Genomic DNA, 21,619 nt, shown 5'->3' with positions numbered 1-21,619 from the left:
CTGTGCCATTCAGACACTATATGGTTTCCTCATGCTGCCACAAACTCCAGGCAGTCATTCAGTCACTATATGGTCTCCTCATGCTTCTGCCAACTCCAGGCTGTGCCATTCAGCCACTATATGGTCTCCTCATGCTTCTGCAAACTCCAGGCTGTGCCATTCAGACACTATATGGTCTCCTCATGCTTCAGCCACCTCCAGGCTGTGCCATTCAATATATGGTTTACTGATACTGCTGGGCCTGGGATATTACCTACAACTATTTTATGGTAGCACAATCTTAGGGATTGTGAAGCCCTAGTGTCTACTCGTGCTGTGGCCTGTTCCAGGCTGTGTCATTCAGCAACTTTTTAAGACGAGTAACACTTTCCTCGAAAATGTGGAAGGGAACAACGTATTGTCCATTGTAGCAGGTGGGGGTAAAATCTTCCCCTGTAAGGCCCTGTTCTCGCCCTATTAATTCCCTTCTTGGCAAGTATTACTCACCCAAAAAAGGGCAGCCCCACTTAGGAAACTCTCCCTATTTCCGCTTAAAATCCCTAGGAAATGGGTCAATACTTACTTGTGGTCTGATAAGGAGGAATATTTGTAACTGGGGAGAAGTGCCTTGAATAATTTTTGCACTATCCATATTTGTGAAGTGTTGGTGTGGCACCATGGTCAATCTACTATGATGCATCAGGCATTAGTGGCTGGAAATCCTGGCTGATTAATGCCTGATTCATCTTCACAAAGGTCAGTCTCTACACATTTTTTGTGGACAGACGAGTTCTCCTTGGGGTGACTATGGCCCCCGCCGCACTAAACACCCGCTCTGATGGCACACTACTGGTCAGGCAGGACAGATTTTCCAGGGCAAACTCTGCTAGTTGCAGCCACAAATCAAGTTTGGTTGCCCAGAAGTCCAGCGGATCTTCTATGTGTGTTGACAGTGTCATGTCAGGTTATGCCACCACCTGCTGGTTTGGGTCCTGCTCCAGGTTTACCTGCTGATAATGAGTTGCTTCACTATGTGGGTGAAGAAAGCTACTTATCAGCGACTGTAGACTCAGGCTGCTGCTGATAGAGCTGGTACTGCTCCTGCTACCCAACCCCACCCCTCCCCAGCAGCCATGGCAGTGGAAGGTGAGCGCAGAGGGCCCCCAGAGTCAGACCTGCGAGAGGATGGACAATGGCGCAGATAGGCATCGGCCAACTGACTACATAGTATGTCTCTATAGTAGGTCAGATTGTCCTCCCTCTCAGTGGGTGTAAAAAAGGCCCCCATTTTGTGCAGGTAGCAAGGGTCCAATAAGGTGGAGATCCAAAAGTCCTCCAGCTGCCAAATGGTGACAATTTGGTGGTCACTACGCAAACAAGTGAGCATGCATCGTGCCATTTGTGCAAGTGACTCGGAGGGACTCCCTGCCTCCATCTCCACTGCATACTGCCACGGTGTGTCTGGATCCTCTGTCTCGCCTTCCTCATAACCCTCTAGCTCCTCTGGCTTCTCCTGCTCCCCCTCTCCTGTCAGATAACTAGAAAAACCACCCATTTCACGAAACCAAAACTGTGCTCCACTCCTCCCCCTCCTCCTCCTTTTCCAGTTCAGCCCCCACAGGACTCATGTGGCCTGGTACTGCCTTTTCTGCAAAGAAATGACGACCTGGGACTTTTCACCTCGGCTCGGCACAAGCCATCAGTTCTCTGAAAGGTGCAAAGTCCACCACTTGAAAAAGGAGGCACTGCAGCACCAGCAACTTAGACATGAGCACATTTAGCTTCTGAGCAGTTGGATGAGTGGGCGCATACTGTTGTCTCTTGGACATGGCTTCATCGATGGATTGCTGGCGGAGTGGCTGACTCGAAGCAGGAGGAGCAGGAGCATCTCCCTTCAGCTGAGGTGGTGGAGCCATGGCTGGCTGAAATAGGGAACAACGTGTCACTGGGAGATGCAGCCGGCTGGACCACCACATTGGAGCCACAGTTCTACAAGGCTGCCTTATGGTGACGCTGCATATGTTGATGCAGGGCCATGATGCCAACATTGGGACCCTGGCCATGCTTCAACTTCTGCCTACACATCTTGCATGTGGCCAGGTTAACATCCTCCGGATGCTTGATAGAAAACTTTCACACCACCGAGTAGCTGATTTTCCCCCCAACAGTCCTCACTGATTGACTGCTACTACCGCTGACTCCTGGAACCCCTGTTCCACTACCTCCTGGGAAGGTAGGCTGCCGCAAAGTAGGTGGTCTATCCCGGGCATTGTTGGCTCCAGACTTTCCACTTCTACCATCATGCTGACTTCCAACCATGCTACAACCTTGTTGGCTCAGCTGCTGCCTCACGGGCAACCTGCAACCCTCTTCTCCTTATGATGATCAAGCCCCTTCTGCACCCGGCTCCCAAGGGCAATCGGCTTCATCATTGAGTTGTGTCTGCATGTCACTGATGTCCTCCTCAGGTTCCTCAACAGAGTCTGCTTCAGGTGCCTGAACGCTTGCAACACCACCTACCACACCACTCTCCTCATCACTACTTGCCCGCCTAGCTTAGGAAGTGGCAGATGTCTCCTCCACTTCCTGGCTGGGCAGTAGCTGCTGACTGCCCTCTAGTAGATCATCCTCACTAAATAGTGGAGCTGAATATGATACTTCTGTTGGGGAGGGAACAGCATAGGACAGAGGCAATGGGAGGTCAGGGACTGCTCCCGGGCCATGCCTACTGTGTCTGAGGAACCCACTGACTGTTGACTCGGGGTGTTAGATGTCACTTGTGATGAAGTGGATGACCGTTTTAACAAATCAATGAGGGCAGATGTGTTGCTGGTCGAGACACGACCGCTAGCTGATACCGGGAGCTCAGGCCTCTCGCTGTGACTCCTGCTGTCACTCGCCCCTAGTCTGCTGCAACCTCTGCCTGCGCCTTATGAATTTAAGCCTCTGCCACTTCTCTGTGCACATCCTTGCACTTCTCTACCTGACATAATTAGTGCGTATATGAGGGGAGGACAATAGTGTTGGGCGCAAATATGCACATTTCAAATTTTTATCGCGAATATTGCAAATTCGCAAATATTGCGCATATTTGCATATTCCTTCTTTTCACTTGTGGACCAACTAAAATGATGCAAATACACTTGTCAGAGGTTATCAACAACATCCCTAGAAACCAATAGTAAAGTTGCCCACCCCTTCACTGTTTTCTTCCTCGAATATAATGAATGCGCAAAATTCTCGAATATAGGACGGATATTCATCTATATGTTTGCAAAATATCGGAAATTCGAATATGGGCAACATATTTGTCTACAATACCAGCAGGTGTATACTTTTGCATGGCCTTTCACAGTAACTAGGCCCTTAAGAACAAAATGGTACACCACGTAGATGTATGTACATGGTATGCACTTATGAGGGGAGTACAATATGCTCCACTACGGTTAAAACAGTATTTGTCCACAACACCATCAGGTGTGTACTTTTGGCTGTCCTTTCACAATAACTAGGCCCTTAAGACTTTAACAGGAACAAAATGGTACACCATGTAGATGTACGTGGTATGCACTTACGAGGAGAGTACAATGCACTCCACTACTCTTACAACAGTATTTGTCTACAACACCAACAGGTGTGCACTTTTGGCTGGCCTTTCACAGTAACTAGGCTCACCATGTAGATGTACGTACGTGGTATGTACTTATGAGGGTAGTATAATGCACTTCACTACGCTTAAATCAGTATGTGTCTACAACACCAGGAGGTGTGTACTTTTGGCTGGCCTTTCACAGTAACTAGTCCCTTAAGACTTTAAAAGGAACAAAATGGTACACCATGTAGATGTACGTACGTGGTATACACTTATGAGGGGAGTAAAATATGCTCCACTATGCTTAAAACAGTATTTGTCTACAACACCATCAGGTGTGTAATTTTGGCTTGCCTTTCACAGTAACTAGGCCCTTAGGACTATAACAGGAACAAAATGTTACACCACCTATGTACGCACAGGTTACACTTAATAGAAGACCATACGCCCCGCTATGCAACCTATATTAGGCAGGCACTAATAGCAGGTGATTATGGCTTCTAGTGCTTTGCTAACCCTAACTGGCTGGCTACTATTAGCTTTTCAGTTGTTGTACACACCAGTACTGCAGCACACAGTTGCTGTGTACTACACCCAAAATTGCACTTTCTCTCTCAATTTCTCTCCCTTCCCTGTCAGTGCTTCTAGGCTGGATTTAGGCTTGAGGTGAATCGCTGCTGTAAAAATGCTTTTCTGTGCAATACATACTGCTCTCTGTCCCTCTCTCTCTCTCTCTCTCTCTCTCTGCAATAGAACACTGATGTGACTGGCCGCAAGATGGCTGCTGATTATATAGGGCTGTGACATCACAGGGGCGACTGGCAGCTGATAGGCTGGATGCTGTATCTGATTCAGGGTCATCCCGCCTACCCGTGTTCCTGCCTTCCTAGCGTTCCTTGCCCCATGTCCTGACATGTAGAGCCGCCATCTTAGATGACCTGGAGCCTGGACCACACTAAATGGAGTTTAATGAAGTGATTCATGATATTGAAGTGCATCTATATTTGGATTTGTTGCAAAACAAATTTTTCCTGAATTCATATTTGTCAGATTTGATACGCTCATCCCTAAAACTGACATATTCACTTTATTTTGTGGCTCGATAGAATTAAAACAGCACCAATGTTTACATGATTTTTTTTATTATTTTACTGCTTTAAAAGGAAAAAGTTAAAGGGGTACTCTGTCCCTAGACATCTTATCCCCTATCCAAAGGATATGGGATAAGATATCTGATCGTAGGGGTCCCGCCGCAGGGACCCCCGTGATCTCTATGCAGCATCCCCTTTCATCTAGTGCACTGAGCGAGCTCCACTCACCAGAGGATGGGGGAGGGCCATCTTTACTCATCAAACCCCTGCAATCGCACTTCGAGTGATCTGATGTGTCCCCCAAAGCCCCGTAGGTGCCTCAATTTTGATCACAACATTTGAAGGGTTAATGGTGGACATCAGCTTGATCGCTGATATCTGCATTGTCCATGAGGTCCCAGCTGCTGATAACAGAAGCCAGCTTTGCCCAATCACTATTGATGTGAGCTAAGTACTAGGGCACAATGATGTTTATGCAAATAGGGTTTCCTCTAGGGGTTAAACACTGTGTTTAATGTTGATAATAATGAAACTGACAAACAGATTTTTGTTTTTTTTTCTCCCTCCATCTATAGGCCATAGAAAGAGAAAGGCCTGAGAAGAATAGAAAGTTGCACGAGGCCAACAGAAATGTCAATACACTGACTGAACAGATGTTGAATGGTAATTAATGAAAGTTAATTTTGATAATCTCTGTGTAGTATTTACACTGCTCAAAAAAATTAAGGGAACACTAAGATAACACATCCTAGATTTGAATGAATGAACTAATCATTTTAAATACTTTCATCTTTACATAGTTGAATGTGCTGACCACAAAGTCACACAAAAATGATCAATGGCAATTAAATTTATCAACCCATGGAGGTCTGGATATGGAGTCACACTCAAAATGAAAGTGGAAAACCACACTACAGACTGATCCAACTTTGATGTAATGTCCTTAAAACATGTCAAAATGAGGCTCAGTAGTGTGTGTGGCCTCCACGTGCCCGTATGAGCTCCCTACAATGCCTAGGCATGCTCCTGAGGAGGTGGACAATGGTCTCCTGAGGGATGACCTCCCAGACCTGGATTAAAGCATTCGCCAACTCCTGGACAGTCTGTGGTGCAACATGGCATTGGTGGATGGAGCAAGACATGATGTCCCAGATGTCCTCAATGGGATTCAGGTCTGGGGAATGGGCAGACCAGTCCGTAGCATCAATGCCTTCCTCTTGCAGGAACTGCTGACACACTCCAGCCACATGAGGTCTAGCATTGTCTTGCATTAGGAGGAACCCAGGGCCAACCACACAGCATATGGTCTCACAAGGGGTCTGAGGATCCAATCTCAGTACCTAATGGCTACCTCTGGCAGTAATCAGGCTACCTCTGGCAAGCACATGGAGGGCTGTGCGGCCCCCCAAAGAAATGCCACCCCACACCATTACTGACCCACCACCAAACCGGTAATGTTGGAGGATGTTGCAGGCAGCAGAACATTCTCCACGGCATCTCCAGACTGAATTTGCCAATCTTGGTGTTCTCTGGCAAATGCCAAACGTCCTGCACAGTGTTGGGCTGTAAGCATAACCCCCACCTGTGGACGTCAGACCCTCATACCACCCTCATGGAGTCTGTTTCTGACTGTTTGAGTAGACACATGGACATTTGAGCCTGCTAGAGGTCATTTTGCAGGGCTCTGGCAGTGTACCTCCTGCTCCTCCTTGCACAAAGGGGGAGGTAACGGTTCTTCTGCTGGGTTGTTGCCCTCCTGTGGCCACCTCCACATCTCCTGATGTACTGGCCTGTCTCCTGTTGGTCCTCCATGCTCTGGACACTATGCTGACATACACAGCAAATCTTGCCACAGCTTGCATTGATGTGCCATTCTGGATGAGCTGCACTACCTGAGCCACTTGTGTGAGTTGTAGACTCTGCCTCATGCTACCACTAGAGTGAAAGCACCTCCAGCATTCAAAAGTGACCAAAACATCAGCCAGGAAGCATAGGAACTGAGAAGTGGACTGTGGTCACCACCTGCAGAACCAATCCTTTATTGAGGGTGTCTTGCTAATTGCCTATAATGTCTACCTGTTGTATGTTCCATTTACACAACAGCATGTGAAATTGATTGTCAATTAGTATTGCTTCCTGAGTGGACAGTGTGATTTCACAGAAGTGTGATTGACTTGGAGTTACATTGTGTTGTTTAAGTGTTCCCTTTAATTTTTTGAGCATTATTCCTAATGCTAGAATATAAATACAGAATTCCAGTAAGACAGTCATTTGCATTTATATTAAAAGATCATAAAATCAACTATGAAATGTAAGATTTATGTATGAGGTAGCACCAGGGATACTCCATTTGAAATAAGGATTTAATGGTCATTTTTCCCCATAAACAATAGTTGCCTATCTGCATGTACATTAGTAAAAGCAAAAAAAAAAGGTTTTTTTTTTCCCTTTCAGGTAACTTTACTGTGCAACATTGTACAGCCTTTTTATGTTCACCTACAAAATGATATTCTTATGATTTTAATTGGACAACAATACCAAACATACCTTTGTTAGTATTGATTGGTTTACCACAGCTTATAAAATCATGATTTTCTCCCTGAGCCTCTGCAGTATCATGTGGGATTTGAAGACAGGCACAGTATCCTGTATATCAATCAACTAGGACAGGCAGAGGAGGGGGAAGGCAAGTGATACTGTTGCATTAAAGAGTACCTCTCATGATCTTGTTAAATTTTATAATCCACCCAGTTCACTGCCCCATCATGATAAACCACCCCCTGCTTTTATTTTTTTATAATTGTATAGTTTTCTACCTTGATATTGCTCTGTATTTTCTGCTTAGTCTGGGATGGGGGCATTAGCAAGGGGGAGTTAACCAGCAGGCGACATCATCTGAAGCCATACAGAGGAGAACCTCCTCCCTCACTCTGCTACACACAGCCCATAGCAGTTCAGTGTGTGAAATGAGCTCTGATTGGATAAGGCTGCACCCCCCCCCCCCCCTCAGCTTTTCCTGATTTTGGACTTCTCCCAGGCCAGCAGGAGTCCAAAGTCTGTGAAAAAGATGGGGGGGAAATGTGCTCTGGACAAGTAGGGAAACACCTAGTGGCAGCTTTTTTAAACACAAATAAAACATAGAAAACTTCATTTTTTTTACAAAGTACATTAGAAAGATTTTTTTATTTATATCCATAAGGAGTGCAATAGCAAAAATTTGTTTTAAAGAGAGTGCCCATTTAAGGCAGTTTAGCACCACCTTCTTGACACTTGAAACATATTAACACTAAGAAAGGTATGTTTAATATTGTTGTCCTGTCATCTATCTGATGTTTTCTGAAGTTCAATTAATAAATTATGAGGTGACAATTTCCCTTTAACCTCTTAACGCAGACTATTGTACATGTATGGCAGCTGCATTCTAAGGCTAAGCTTCCCTTTGTTTTTTTTTCTGGCAGTTTTTGGGATACTGCCACTGCAGTTTTTGAGCCAAATCCAGAAGTGTATTCAAAAGGAATAGGACATATAAAGGAAGGACTTACACTTCTCCTACCTTATGGATCCACTTCTGACTTCAGTTCAAAAATTGCAGTGGCAGTTTTCCAAAAACTGCCAGAAAAAAAAGCAAGTGAAAACTTAGCCTTACTGGGTTAGTTTAATAAATGTCAATGACTGACAATATTAAACCAGCAGAAGGCAAAAAAAAAATATATGAAGCTGATGTCACTCCCCCCCCCCCCCCCCCCCCACTAGAGGATAAATTCCTGCCTGATTCCAAATATGACAATCAGATAAACTCATTGGATCAAATTTGCATGTACAGAAGTCTAGGAAATCAAATAACTAAAGTATGTAATATTATAGGTTTAACCCCTTAAGGACCCAGCCAATTTTCAGTGTAGGACCCAGCCATTTTTTGCACATCTGACCACTGTCACTTTAAGCATTAATAACTCTGGGATGCTTTTACCTTTTTGACATATTCTACTTTATGTTAGTGGTAAATTTTCATTGAAACTTGCATCAATTCTTGGTGAAAAATTCCAAAATTTCATGAAAATAGTTTTTTTTTTTACTTTGAAGCTCTCTGCTTGTAAGGAAAATAGACATTCCAAATGAATTATATATTGATTCACATATAAAATATGTCTACTTTATGTTGGCATCATAAAGTTGACACGTTTTTACTTTTGGAAGACATCAGAGGGCTTCAAAGTTCAGCAGCAATTTTTCAAATAAATTTCAAAATCGGAATTTTTCAGGAACCAGTTCAGGTTTAAAGTGGATTTGAAGGGCCTTCATATTAGAAATACCCCACAAATGACCCCATTATAAAAACTGCACCCCTCAAAGTATTCAAAATGCATTCAGAAAATGTGTTAACCCTTTAGGTGTTTCACAGGAATAGCAGCAAAGTGTAGGAGAAAATTCATTTTTTACACTCGCATGTTCTTGTAGACCCAGTTTTTGAAATTTTGCAAGGGGCAATATGATAATAAGTCTGTAACCCAATTTCTTTTGAGTAAGAAAATACCTCATATGTGTATGTCAAGTGATCGGCGGACGCAGTAGAGGGCTCAGAAGGGAAGGAGCAACAATGGGATTTTGAAGAGTGAATTTGGTTGAAATGGTTTTTGGGGGGTATGTCACATTTAGGAAGCCCTATGGTGCAAAAACAGCAGAAAAAAACCCATATGGCATACAATTTTGGAAACTACACCCCTCAAGGCACGTAACAAGAGGTCCAGTGAGCCTTAACACCCCACAGGTGTTTGATGACTTTTCGTTAAAGTCGGAGGTGTAAATGAAAAAAAAAATTTCACTAAAGTGCAGTTTTTTCCCCCAAATTTACCATTTTTACAAAAGGTAATGGGAGGAAGTGCCCTCCAAAATTTGTAATCCCATTGTATGGAAATGCTCCATATGTGGATGTCAAGTGCTCTGCTGGCGAACTACATTATAAAGCCCCCCTGGTGCCAGAACAGTGGACCCCCCCCATATGTGACCCCATTTTGGAAACTACACCCCTCACAGAATTTAATAAGGAGTGCAGTATGTATTTAAACCCCACTGGCATTTGACTGATCTTATGAACAGTGGGCTGTGCAAATGAAAAATAAATTTTTTCATTTTCACGGACCACTGTTCCGAAAATGTGTCACCTGTGGGGTGTAAATGCTCACTGTACCCCTTATTACATTACGTGAGGGGTGTAGTTTCCAAAATGGGGTCACATGTGGCTTTGTAAACACACGTGGCCTTCAACTCTCTTGTCTCTTCAAAAGCCCAATGTCGCTCCTTCTCTTCTGAGCATTGTAGTGCACCCGCAGAGCACTTAACATCCACATATGGGGTATGTTCTTACTCAGAAGAAATGGGGTTACAAATTTTGGGGGGCTTTTTTCCAATTTTCCCTTGTGAAAATGAAAAATTTAAGGTAACACCAGTATTTTAGTGATTTTTTTTTTTTTTTTTTCATTTTCCTATCCAACTTTAACAAAAAATTTGTCAAACACCTGTGGGGTGTTAAGGCTCACTCTACCCCTTGTTACATTCCGTGAGGGGTGTAGTTTCCAAGATGGGGTCACATGTGGGTATTTATTTTTTTGTATTTATGTCAGAACTAGAGATGAGCGAACTTACAGTAAATTCAATTCATCACGAACTTCTCGGCTCGGCAGTTGAAGACTTGGAAAAGGTGGATACAGTCCTAGGAGACTCTTTCCTAGGACTGTATCCACCTTTTCCAGCCCACTGGAGCACCTGAAAGCTGAACTAATTTATGCAGGATAAGTCAACAACTGCCGAGCCGAGAAGTTTGTGACAAATCAAATTTACTGTAAGTTCGCTCATCTCTAGTCAGAACTGCTGTAAAATCAGCCACCCCTGTGCAAATCACCAATTTTGGCCTCAAATGTACATAGTGCACTCTCACTCCTGAGCCTTGTTGTGTTTCCGCAGAGCATTTTACGCCCACATATGAGGTATTTCCGTACTCAGGAGAAATTGCTTTACAAATTTTGGGGGTCGTTTTTCCTTTTACCACTTGTGAAAATAAAAAGTATGGGGCAACACCAGCATGTTAGTGCAAATTTTTTTTTTTTTTTTACACTAACCAACTTTTCCTTTTCATAAGGGGTAAAAGGAGAAAATGCCTCCCAAAATTTGTAGTGAAAATTCTCCCGAGTACGGAAATACCCAATATGTGGCCCTAAACTGTTTCCTTGAAATACGACAGGGCTCCGAAGTGAGTGAGCACCATGCGCATTTGAGGACTAATTTAGGGATTGCATAGGGGTGGACATAGGGGTATTCTCTGCCAGTGATTCCCAAACAGGGTGCCTCCAGCTGTTGCTAAACTCCCAGCATGCCTGGACAGTCAGTGGATGTCTGGAAATGCTGGGAGTTGTTGTTTTGAAACAGCTGGAGGCTCCATTTTGTGAACACTGCCGTACAATACGTTTTTCCTTTTTATTGGGGGGGGGGGGGGGACAGTGTAAGGGGGTGTGGTATGTAGTGTTTTACCCTTTATTATGTGTTAGTGTAGTGTAGTGAAGTGTTTTTAGGGTACATTCACATGGGGGGGCAAACCTCCAGCTGTTTCAAAACTACAACTCCCAGCATGCACTGCATGCACTGCATGCTGGGAGTTGTACTTTTGCAACAGCTGGAGGCACACTGGTTGGAAAACCTTCAGTTAGGTTCTGTTACCTAACTCAGTATTTTCCAACCAGTGTCTACAACTTCAGCATGTACTGATCGCCGAACGGCATGCTGGGAAATGTAGTTATGCAACAGCTGGAGGTATGTAACTACAACTCCCAGCATGCCGAGACAGCTGTTTGCTGTTTGGGCATTCTGGGATTTATCTGTAGATAATAGAGATCCTTGTTCTACCCAGAGAAGTTGACATTATTATGGTTTTGTATTTTTAGGCTGAAAGAGATCTGAGACCTTATGACACATTTTATCAGTGTTGCATTTCCTTTAAATCAAATCCAGCTATCAATGAATAAGTCTGTCAACTGTATTGGTATTTTGCAACATTTCCAGGACTTTTAAGTCTTTGGTGACTATGCTCCACCTTACAGTGCTTGATTTCAACTCTTATCAGTACAAAATTTGGGAGCTCAAACTGCATAGTGTACCAAGAAATTCAGGGTGCTACCCAGTGTATCCAAAGACAGACACTAAATATTACATAAAGGTACTCACCCAAACAACTGAATAAGGTACTTTATTAACATCTAAAATATATTTACATCTTTAGAATTTGACACTATAGAGCATAAAGAAAGGTGAGAGGGAGAAAATAAGCTTAAAGGGGTACTCTGCCCCCAGACATGTTACCCCCTAGAGATAATGTAATATAACCCTCTCCCCCCTATCTCTGGGCCAGTGCTGCGGGTAATGGACAAGGAAGACTGGGAATTCCGTGATTGTGACGTCACATTACGCCCATGTCTATGTCTAGCTGTGTAGTACCCCTCAAGAAGCACATGTGAATACAGGTTTATATAAATATCAGTAACAACCCCTTCATAATGGTCAGCTAATGGTGAAGTTATGAAGTGAATACCACATGCAGGTCAGTATTAGAATAGTTATAAGAATATGGACATAGCAATCAATAATCAATAATTTATACAAAAGCAATGAATAACTTAACTGACTGCAGAGAAAAAGAAAAAGTAGCAACAAAAGTCCTATAACAGAGATGGAAAACGATAAAGAAATATCAACATTTACTACATGGAGACCATACACATAGGTAACTATTGATAACCATTTCCAGTCCAATAGGTTCGAGCAGAAGCACATGTATATGTGTATATGTATATGTACATGTATATCTATATGTATATGTGTATATGTATATGTACATGTATATCTTTTTAGAACAATACTTTTCCCCCCTTCTGGTCTTCATGTGGTATGTTTCCATCTCTAATATAAGATTTGTTGTTCTAGTTTTTCTTATTCTCTGCAGTCAGTTAAAGGGGTACTCCACTGGAATTTTTTTTTTAATCAACTGGTACCAGAAAGATAAACAGATTTGTATATGATTTCTATTAAAAAATTTTAATCCTTCCAGTACTTATCAGCTGATGTTATGATCCACAGGAAGTTATTTTCTTTTTCAATTTCCATTCTGTCTGACCACAGTGCTCTCTGCTGACACCTCTGACCATTTTAGGAACTGTCCAGAGTGGGATAGGTTTTCTATGGGGATTTGCTCTTACTCTGGACAGTTCCTAAAATGGACAGAGATGTCAGCAGAGAGCACTGTGGTCAGGCAGAAAGGAAATTCAAAAAGAAAAGATCTTCCTGTGGATCATACAGCAGCTGATAAGTACTGGAAGGACTTTAAGAGAAGTAATTTACAAATCTGTTTAACTTTCTGGCACCAGTTGATTTAAAAAAAATAAAAATAAAATCCAGTGGAGTACCACTTTAAGTTATTCATTACTTTTGCATTAGTTATTGATTATTTATTGTTATGTCCATGTTCCTATAACTTTTCTATTACTGACCTGCATGTGGTATTCACTTTATAACTTTGCCACTAGTTGACCATTATGAGGGGGTTGTTATTGTATGCATTGATGTCAATATAAACCTGTATTTATATGTGCTTCTTGAAGTTATTTTCTCCCTCTCACCTTTCTGCATGCTCTATCATAGTAGTGTAGTGTTCCTTATAAATATATTTTGCATGTTAATAAAGTACTTTATTCAGTGATTTAGGCATGCACCTTTATGGTGTTTCTTATTTCCTTTTTTTTTTGTGATGTACTTCTTTTGTACTTTGTGTTTGTCGATTTTTTGCCAGATATAGACTGTTTTAGCAATGATACTATTACTGCATTTACCCCATAGTTTAGCCATTTAGGGCATGTATAACTATATTATTTCTTCGATTGGATTTGTAGTCTCATATAAAATTTTAAGACATTATTAACAATTAACTGGAACTATTTTTATCATTAGCTCTTAATGGAGTGGAAGTTGTTCCATTTAGTAAGGCATGCATGCAGCTGGTGTGCATTTTTTTCTGTCACAAACAATATTATACTTTAATCTTTTTAACATTTCATGGAACACATGGATACTAAAAAGGAATGTTTCTTGGCAGGTTTAATGTACACTTTTTAAACATTTGTTCTAGCTAGGTTTTCATTTTAGAAACTATTAATTGCTTTGTCTGACTAGTGGCCTAAAAACTTAGAAGCTGTTGCACCAGTTAATGATGAGTACTCTTGACAGGTTTGTCTGTTAAGGGGCCATTTCTAATGTACTTGTATTAAAAGGTATTATTAAGGAATACTCACTCCTAATATATGCTGCAGTCATATACAGAAAATACAACACAGTAAAATGAATGGATACACTTTAGGTAATGACCCATATCCTTTGGGAAAAACGTGCTTATTGATTCAATATTTTAGCAACAAAATGAATGCATAATGTAATTGGATTATCATTGTTTGTGTATCCACTTACAGTTTGATGTGTCTTGGTAGGCTTCAGGCTTTCACACCTGAATGGTATGCCAACTGTTTCCAGACTAAGTTGTTTACAAAAGAACATTACAAATAGAATTTTTTTCCCAAACATTTAGCAAAAAAAAAAGAAGCAAAATATCTGCTTACTGCCAGGCAAGACTGCAGACTGGACCTGTGCGGCCTTGTAGATGCGGGGTCACTGACTTTTTAGTTTTTCCAGGGCCTCCTTCAGATTACCACAGACTTCTCCTCCATCCTCTCTACACTGTACATCAGCTCTCCTCCACTCCTAGAACTCTAACTGAATAACTCCTCCCCCTGTTCTAATGGGGGCATCCCATTTGTTTATCAGGATCACATGGTTTACTCTGCATGACTTCCCTTAAAGGCACGGTAACACTGATAAACATGTGCATAACACAAAATCACAAGATAACAAAATGCAATATACCCTGGAGTAGATGGCCCAGAACCATGACACTGGAAGTGATTGAGGCCATGTTTACCTGACAGGACAACATCCTGTACTGGATCACCACAGAAAGATAGATAGATAGATAGATAGCAGAAGGAAGAAAAACAGCACTACCCTAGAAAAGTCCCATGTATTAGGTGCATGCAAAATTCTAGCCTTGGTTAAGGGCTCCAATTTGATACAGAAAAAAGAATCTCTCCGCAGCACTCCAAAATTCAAGCCAAAGCGATGGTTTGCCCAGCTCCTCCTGGTCTTTCTAAAACTGTACATACTAGTGAACATCACAAATTTTATAGGGGTATCCATTAGATACCAAAGTGCATCATTAATAAATCATTCAAGTACAAAAATCATATAATACATCCATAAAAAAGGGCCTACGTGCTATATAGTCACAGTGTTTATCATTATAAAGTCCATCATCTAAGATCATGTATACATCGGTGTGAAAAAGTGCTTCAGTTTACAATAAATGCATAAAAACAGTTCAATAAGTTCATCATGCCCACCTGTGTATATTAAAAAAAAATTAAACAGCCATAGAAAAGACTGCTCACGTGCCAGATATCATAGATATTACAGAACTCCATTAGCCACGCTAGCGTTGTGTGCAACTGAAGTGCGCATGTGTGCTTCACTTCTGGAGTGTTGGGATACACATGACAGCGGCGTCTAGCGCTCATTATAGAAACCAGTTATATATATATATATATATATATATATATATATATATGACTGTGTTGCCGCAGACCTCCCAATATTAAATTGTGTTAACACCATATGGCATGGGGTAATGAATATTACTCGCTCGCCACTGTAGTTACAAAATATTTATAGGAATTACAACAGTCCCACAGACATCTTGAATGGGCACTCATAATGAATGTGATGGTATCACATCAGCACCAACCAAGGCCGCATTCCACTGCAGCCCCAGTTGATGCTCTGGGGCCCGTTAGGCATCACACATCCCCCAATCAAGTGGGATATATGACGTCCACAGCTCCATGATGGAACCCTAACTAGGATCCTCATGGTCCAATGTCACACACACACACATGCATCCTAGGACTGTGCAATTTCATACAGCTCCCCTTGACAGCTCACTGAGTAAATATTCATCCAATAAAATTGTATCCAGAGCTGCCTCTCACCACACTACCAGGAGATAAACATTCTCAATAAAATTATAATTTATTGTATATGTTAATTAAACACAACAAGAAACAATACAATCCGGTAAATGGTGTCCCAATAATAATATTCATCTGAAAAAAAAAGAGAGCAACAAAGAGAACATTAATATTAAGTATGTACACATATACAAATACCAACGTATCACAATCATGGGTCAAGTGCAAGAAAAGCATCACTGCATCACAACCCTATGTTGTGTTTTAAATTCTATATTAAGACCATGTGGTTTCAAGCTACCAAGTTTAAAATTCAGCTAAGTTCTAATTTCTTTAATTTTGCCTGTCTGTCACCTTATTAGCTGTGGGACATGATCAATAATCATGAATCTTAGATCTTTTTCACTATGTCCATGTTCTGCAAAGTTACTAGATACCGGTAAATCAGGTTTTCTCTTGCGGATACTGTATCTATGTTAGTTAAGACGTGTCTTTAGGTCCCCTGTGGTCTCCCCCACATTGAGGAGGCCACATGGGCACCAAAGTATATAGATAACATATCATGTGATACACATCAAATAATATTTTATTGTAACTGTCTCACAAGTTGAGGGGTGTTCAAATGCTTTCCCCTTACACATCAGATTGCAATTCACACAAGATTGGCATGGGAAGCTACCTTTGTTTACCAAGGTCAGGTATCTTTGGGTACCACTAGTATTAGAAGCAATATCAGCTTTAACAAGCTTATCTTTCAGATTGGTTGATCGTCTGTAAGAGATAATGGGAGGGAATTTAAAATCAGGTATATCATGACAGTCCTGTAAAATATGCCAATGTTTTCTTATAATTCTGCCAATAGACTCTGAGGCATCATTATAAGTCATCACAAATGCCATTTGCCCACTATTTTTGTCTGTCTTTGTCTTATTGGTCAAATCCTCAGATCTAACCCTTTCCTTTTGTCCAAAGACGAGGTCCCTATGGTATTCTCTCTTTACAAAATGATTTGCCATCTTCCTCAGTGCTGCTTCCAATTTGTCATTAGTGTCGGTTATCCTTCTTGCCCTCAACATCTGACTATAGGCCAAGGAGTTAACCATAGACCTGGGATGGTGGCTTTCAAATTTTAATAGCATATTACAATCAGGGGCCTTCGTGTAGGGGTCAGTTGTTAGTCGACCTTCACTAATAGTGACAGAGGCATCCAAAAAACTGATGGTTTGTGCAGAGTAAGTTAGTGTAAAGCTAAAATCAAGATCAATGGTATTCAAAAAATTCTGAAAGCATAGTAGATGAGGAAGATATCTTCTATGTATCTCCACCACCCCAGGACATTCCTGAAGTGGTGGGATACATAGATGGACATCTCCTCTATATGTGCCATGAAAATGTTAGCTTATGTCAGTGTTATGCTACTCCCCATTGCGGTGCCCCTCTTTTGCAGAATTTTTTTTCATTAAAGGGGTACTCCGCCCCTAGACATCTTATCCCCTATCCAAAGGATAGGGGATAAGATGTCAGATCGCCGCGGTGCCGCTGCTAGGGAGCCCCGGGATCCCCGTTGCGGCACTGCACTATCATTACAGCACAGAGCGAGTTCGCTCTGTGCGTAATGACGGGCGATACAGGGGACGGAGCCGCGTGACATCATGGCTCCGCCCCTCGTGACATCACGGCCCGTCCCCTCTATGGCAGGGGGCGTGACGACCGCCGCGCCCCCTCCCATAGACTTGTTTTGAAAGGCGCGGGCCGTGACATCACGAGGGGTGGAGCCGTGACGTAACGATGCTCCGGCCCCTGTACTGCGCGTCATTACGTGCAGAGCGAACAGAGCGATCCCCGGGGTCCCCAGCAGCGGCACCGCGGCGTTCTGACATCTTATCCCCTATGCTTTGGATAGGGGATAAGATGTCTAGGGGCGGAGTACCCCTTTAAATACAAAGTAATTTTTGTCGAGCACCAGTCGAATAGGCAGACCAAAAATTCAATGCTATCTGCAGGGTAGGCTACTGGTGAGCACCTTCACACCCCCATCATATCGGGGTGACCACATCAAAGGATGCTATTAATGCCCCATCTGGAATTTCCACATCCTTGATCCTTTCCAAAAAGTCTGATGTATCCCTCACATAAGATCTTGTATTTATGGCAAAGGGTCTCAATACCTTATCTAAGAAGACTGAAATGCATGAAGTGAGTTTTATCCTGAGACTATGGGGCTTCCCGGTGGCTTGGTCAGACTTTTATAGATTTTGGGGAGCAGATATAACAGTGAAGTCACTGGGAAAAGGATCATTTAACATTTCTTAGTTTAGTCATCAATAAGTCCTGTCCTGAAGCCTGCCTCAATCACGTTTTGATTTTTTTTTTATCAATGCCTGCTCTCGGGTCACTTGACAAGCATTCAAAAACACGCATATCTCCAAGCTGTCTCTCTGCTTCCATGATATACTGAGCCCTGTCCAGAAAAACAATCGCACCTCCCTTATAAGCAGGTTTAATTATGCGATTGCGATCAAGGACGAGCTCAGACAAGGCATCCATATCACCTCTCATCATGGTAGGATGTTTCAGTCGGGTACATTTCTGTCTCAGTTCTACAAAATCTTTCTTAACACATTGAGAGAAGGTGTCCAACAGCATGTGTTTCAAAATTCGGAAGAAAATCACTCATGTTTTTAGGCCCAGTTGCTGTAGTTTCAAACACGACATAGAACTAGAAAAAAAGGCAGAGTAAAGCATTGTTACAGTATTTGCTGAGGAACCATCACTTTTAGAAGAAAACCAAATCCTTAATTTAAGTTTATGCAGAAATCACGCAAAATCTATCTCGAGTTGGAACCAGTCTGTCATTATACTAAGGCAGAAGTTAAGTCCCTTATTCAGTAAATTTATCTGACCTCTAGATAAATCCTTAGATGAGATATTCACAACCATCTTTATCTTTTCCTGTTGGTTGCTCTCGCTTGTTGGACTCTCACACTCTTCCGATTTCTTGTTTTTGTGCCCTCTCTGGTGTTTCCTCCCACCAATCCTTGGGTGTCTCCTGGTGTTGCTGGATTTAAAAAAAAAACAGCTGGTTCATCTTCATTAGCATTAGTGTTGGCAAAATCTCTCTGGACCCTCATCAGTGTTTGCTGTCCCTGCCCATCCTCGTGGGTTGGAGGTGCTCTATTATGTCTATTGCGCCTATAGTTAATATGTGCTGGGCCCCAATTACAAACTTTTCCTGTAGAATAGTCCTGAACATCCCAGTACCATTATCCTTTCCAATTCACCTCTATAGTGCTTCCAATTCACCTCTATACTTGGTCAAAAAGTCTCTTTGTCTGCTTATCAAGTTATCAAAGTCGCCTTCTGGTGAAATATGTTTCAATGTAGCCTCCAGATCAGATACAGTCTTTTTTGTATTATTTGTGTCTTGTTGCAAAAATTTGTAGCAGTATAACATCTAGTGCATATCTATTAGAGATAGATTAAAATTTGGTTCTGTATTCAATATCTGTAGTATATGCATTATTAGTTGGTTGTGACCTTATCCCTCTGGGTATACGTTTAGCTTTAAAGTACTCCACTAGCATGGTGAGAAGCAGCTGGAGACTTAAGAGTCTTATGGTAGCTGATTCGTAATTTCTTTGTACATCAATATATGATGGGGTGTGAAGGAATGTAGTATCCTCAAATACATTTCCCAAGATCCTAGACACATCAGTATCAGTATAGGTGAAGACACTTGTAGAAATATTAGTAGAAGCAGACATACCAGAGCTTGTTGAAGTCAGAGGGGGGTCCAGAATTATCTATCTTGAGTAGTTTAACAGTCAGGCTCCTCGCTGACAAACCATAAACAGCAGAAGAAAGAAAAACAGCACTACCCTAGAAAAGTCCCATGTGTTAGGTGCATGCAGAATCCTGCACCTTAGTTAAGTGCTCCAATTTGATAGAAAAAAGAATCTCTCTGCAGCACTCCAAAATTCTAATCAAAAGTGAAGTCTGTTCCATGAACAGTGTCTCACACAAAAGCAACATTTTGACCAGCTGGACATTTCATCAAGCTCCATATAGAAAAACCAAAGAGAACATTAATATTAAGTATGTACATATAGACAAATACCAATGTATCATCACGGGTCATGTACAAGAAAAGTAACACAACACTATTTAATTCAGGTAGAAGAAACAGACATGGTCGCACATCTACAATCTTGTACAATGATCTAATTGCTTCTCAGCATAATTTCAAAAACTAACAGGTTGTTAGTATACGTTTTGATCAAAAAGTACAAAGCCCACTCGCCACGTCAAGGCCACCTATTTAGAGTGGGTCCCTAACGTCCCTAGCATAAAATGGTGTAGCCCCAATGCCACTCAAACCAGTCTATGGGTCGCACCTCCCCACAGACATGGCACCACGGCAGCAACAGACGCCGCACAGCACCACACCAGTGTGAACAAGGTGCTACAGCTCACTTACCAAGCTCTCCCAGTCAGACTGGGAGGCTGCTAGGAAAGAAATGGCCCTTGTGTAGCTAACTACTACTTATATAGGGTTGGGCTGAGGGGGTGGGGAAGAGTGCAGACACATGTTCAAACAAAGAAAAAAAAGAGGGGATAGAAAACACAATGTGAATTCAGGTAGAAGAAACAGACATGGTCACACATCTACAATCTTGTATAATGATCTAATTGCTTCTCAGCATAATTTCAAAAACTATCAGGTTGTTAGTATACGTTTTGATCAAAAAGTACAAAGCCCACTCGCCACGTCAAGGCCACCTATTTAGAGTGGGTCCCTAACGTCCCTAGCATAAAATGGTGTAGCACTGGGCGGCGACCACCACCGCTGCGACACCAGTGCCCACAGGGGGAACGACCCACTGGCAGAGCGGCCCCAATGCCACTCAAACCAGTCTATGGGTCGCACCTCCCCACAGACACGGCGCCATGGCAGCAACAGACACCGCAAAGCACAACACTATTTAATATTGGGAGGTCTGCGGTGGCGCAGTCCTATATATATATATATATATATATATATATATATATATATATATATATATATTATATATATATATATATATATATATATATATATATATATATATACGAAAGACAAAGGTTGTTTTGCAGCACTACTTAGCTTAATAGAAAATGGTTGGGTGCCAGCTCCTAATGAACTTGATCAAAGTCCCAAAATTAATCCATCCGAAGAAATGGTGCAGCACTTCATGAGTAAATCCAAGGTGCAAAAAGATTTATTCACTTCACATCATAGCATAGCAAAGCTATGCTATGATGTGAAGTGAATAAATCTTTTTGCACCTTGGATTTACTCATGGAGTGCTGCACCATTTCTTCGGATGTATATATATATATATATATATATATATATATATATATATATATATATATGTATATATATTGTATATATATATATATATATATATCTTTCTCACCCCTGTCATGATTAGAAGATATTGGCAGGATGTAGACATGTGCCCTTAACAATGATGACTGCTATTATATTGGATCTGGAGCTGCAGCGGCGCAGCGGTAGACAGAGCCTTTCACCTTGTGCCTCAGATAAATATTTCTGCGAGAGTGATAGATGCGAGCTGCGGTGGCGCAGATATTCAGGAACTGGTTTCTATGATGATCGCTAGATGCTGCTGTCATGTGTATCCGCTCCTCAGACAGGTATATACAAAAGACAAAGGGAGGGGGTCACAATACCACACCAACAAAAACTCAGTGCTCAAAGTTAACTCTGTGCGTGCCAGTGACAAAAAAGTTGTGCGTCTTCTAAAACCAAATCTGAATATGTGACAGCAAGATAAAGG

The 21,619-nt window shown here is 41.9% G+C and overlaps 1 protein-coding gene across 2 annotated transcripts in view; it reads left to right on the top strand.

Moving 5' to 3' along the window:
• DMD (dystrophin) overlaps positions 1-21,619 on the top strand; it is a 2,642,350-nt gene that overhangs the window by 954,190 nt on the left and 1,666,541 nt on the right. For both annotated transcript variants that reach the window (XM_056556147.1, XM_056556148.1), the window contains exon 19: positions 5,238-5,325. In XM_056556147.1, coding sequence (XP_056412122.1) covers positions 5,238-5,325 — 88 coding nt within the window. The remainder of the gene's footprint in view (positions 1-5,237; positions 5,326-21,619) is intronic.

The sequence above is a fragment of the Hyla sarda genome, chromosome 2, assembly GCF_029499605.1.
Source record: "Hyla sarda isolate aHylSar1 chromosome 2, aHylSar1.hap1, whole genome shotgun sequence".
NCBI classification, from domain to species: Eukaryota; Metazoa; Chordata; class Amphibia; order Anura; family Hylidae; genus Hyla; species Hyla sarda.
Note: the sequence above shows the minus strand (reverse complement) of the source record. Positions and strands in the feature narration are given on the sequence as shown.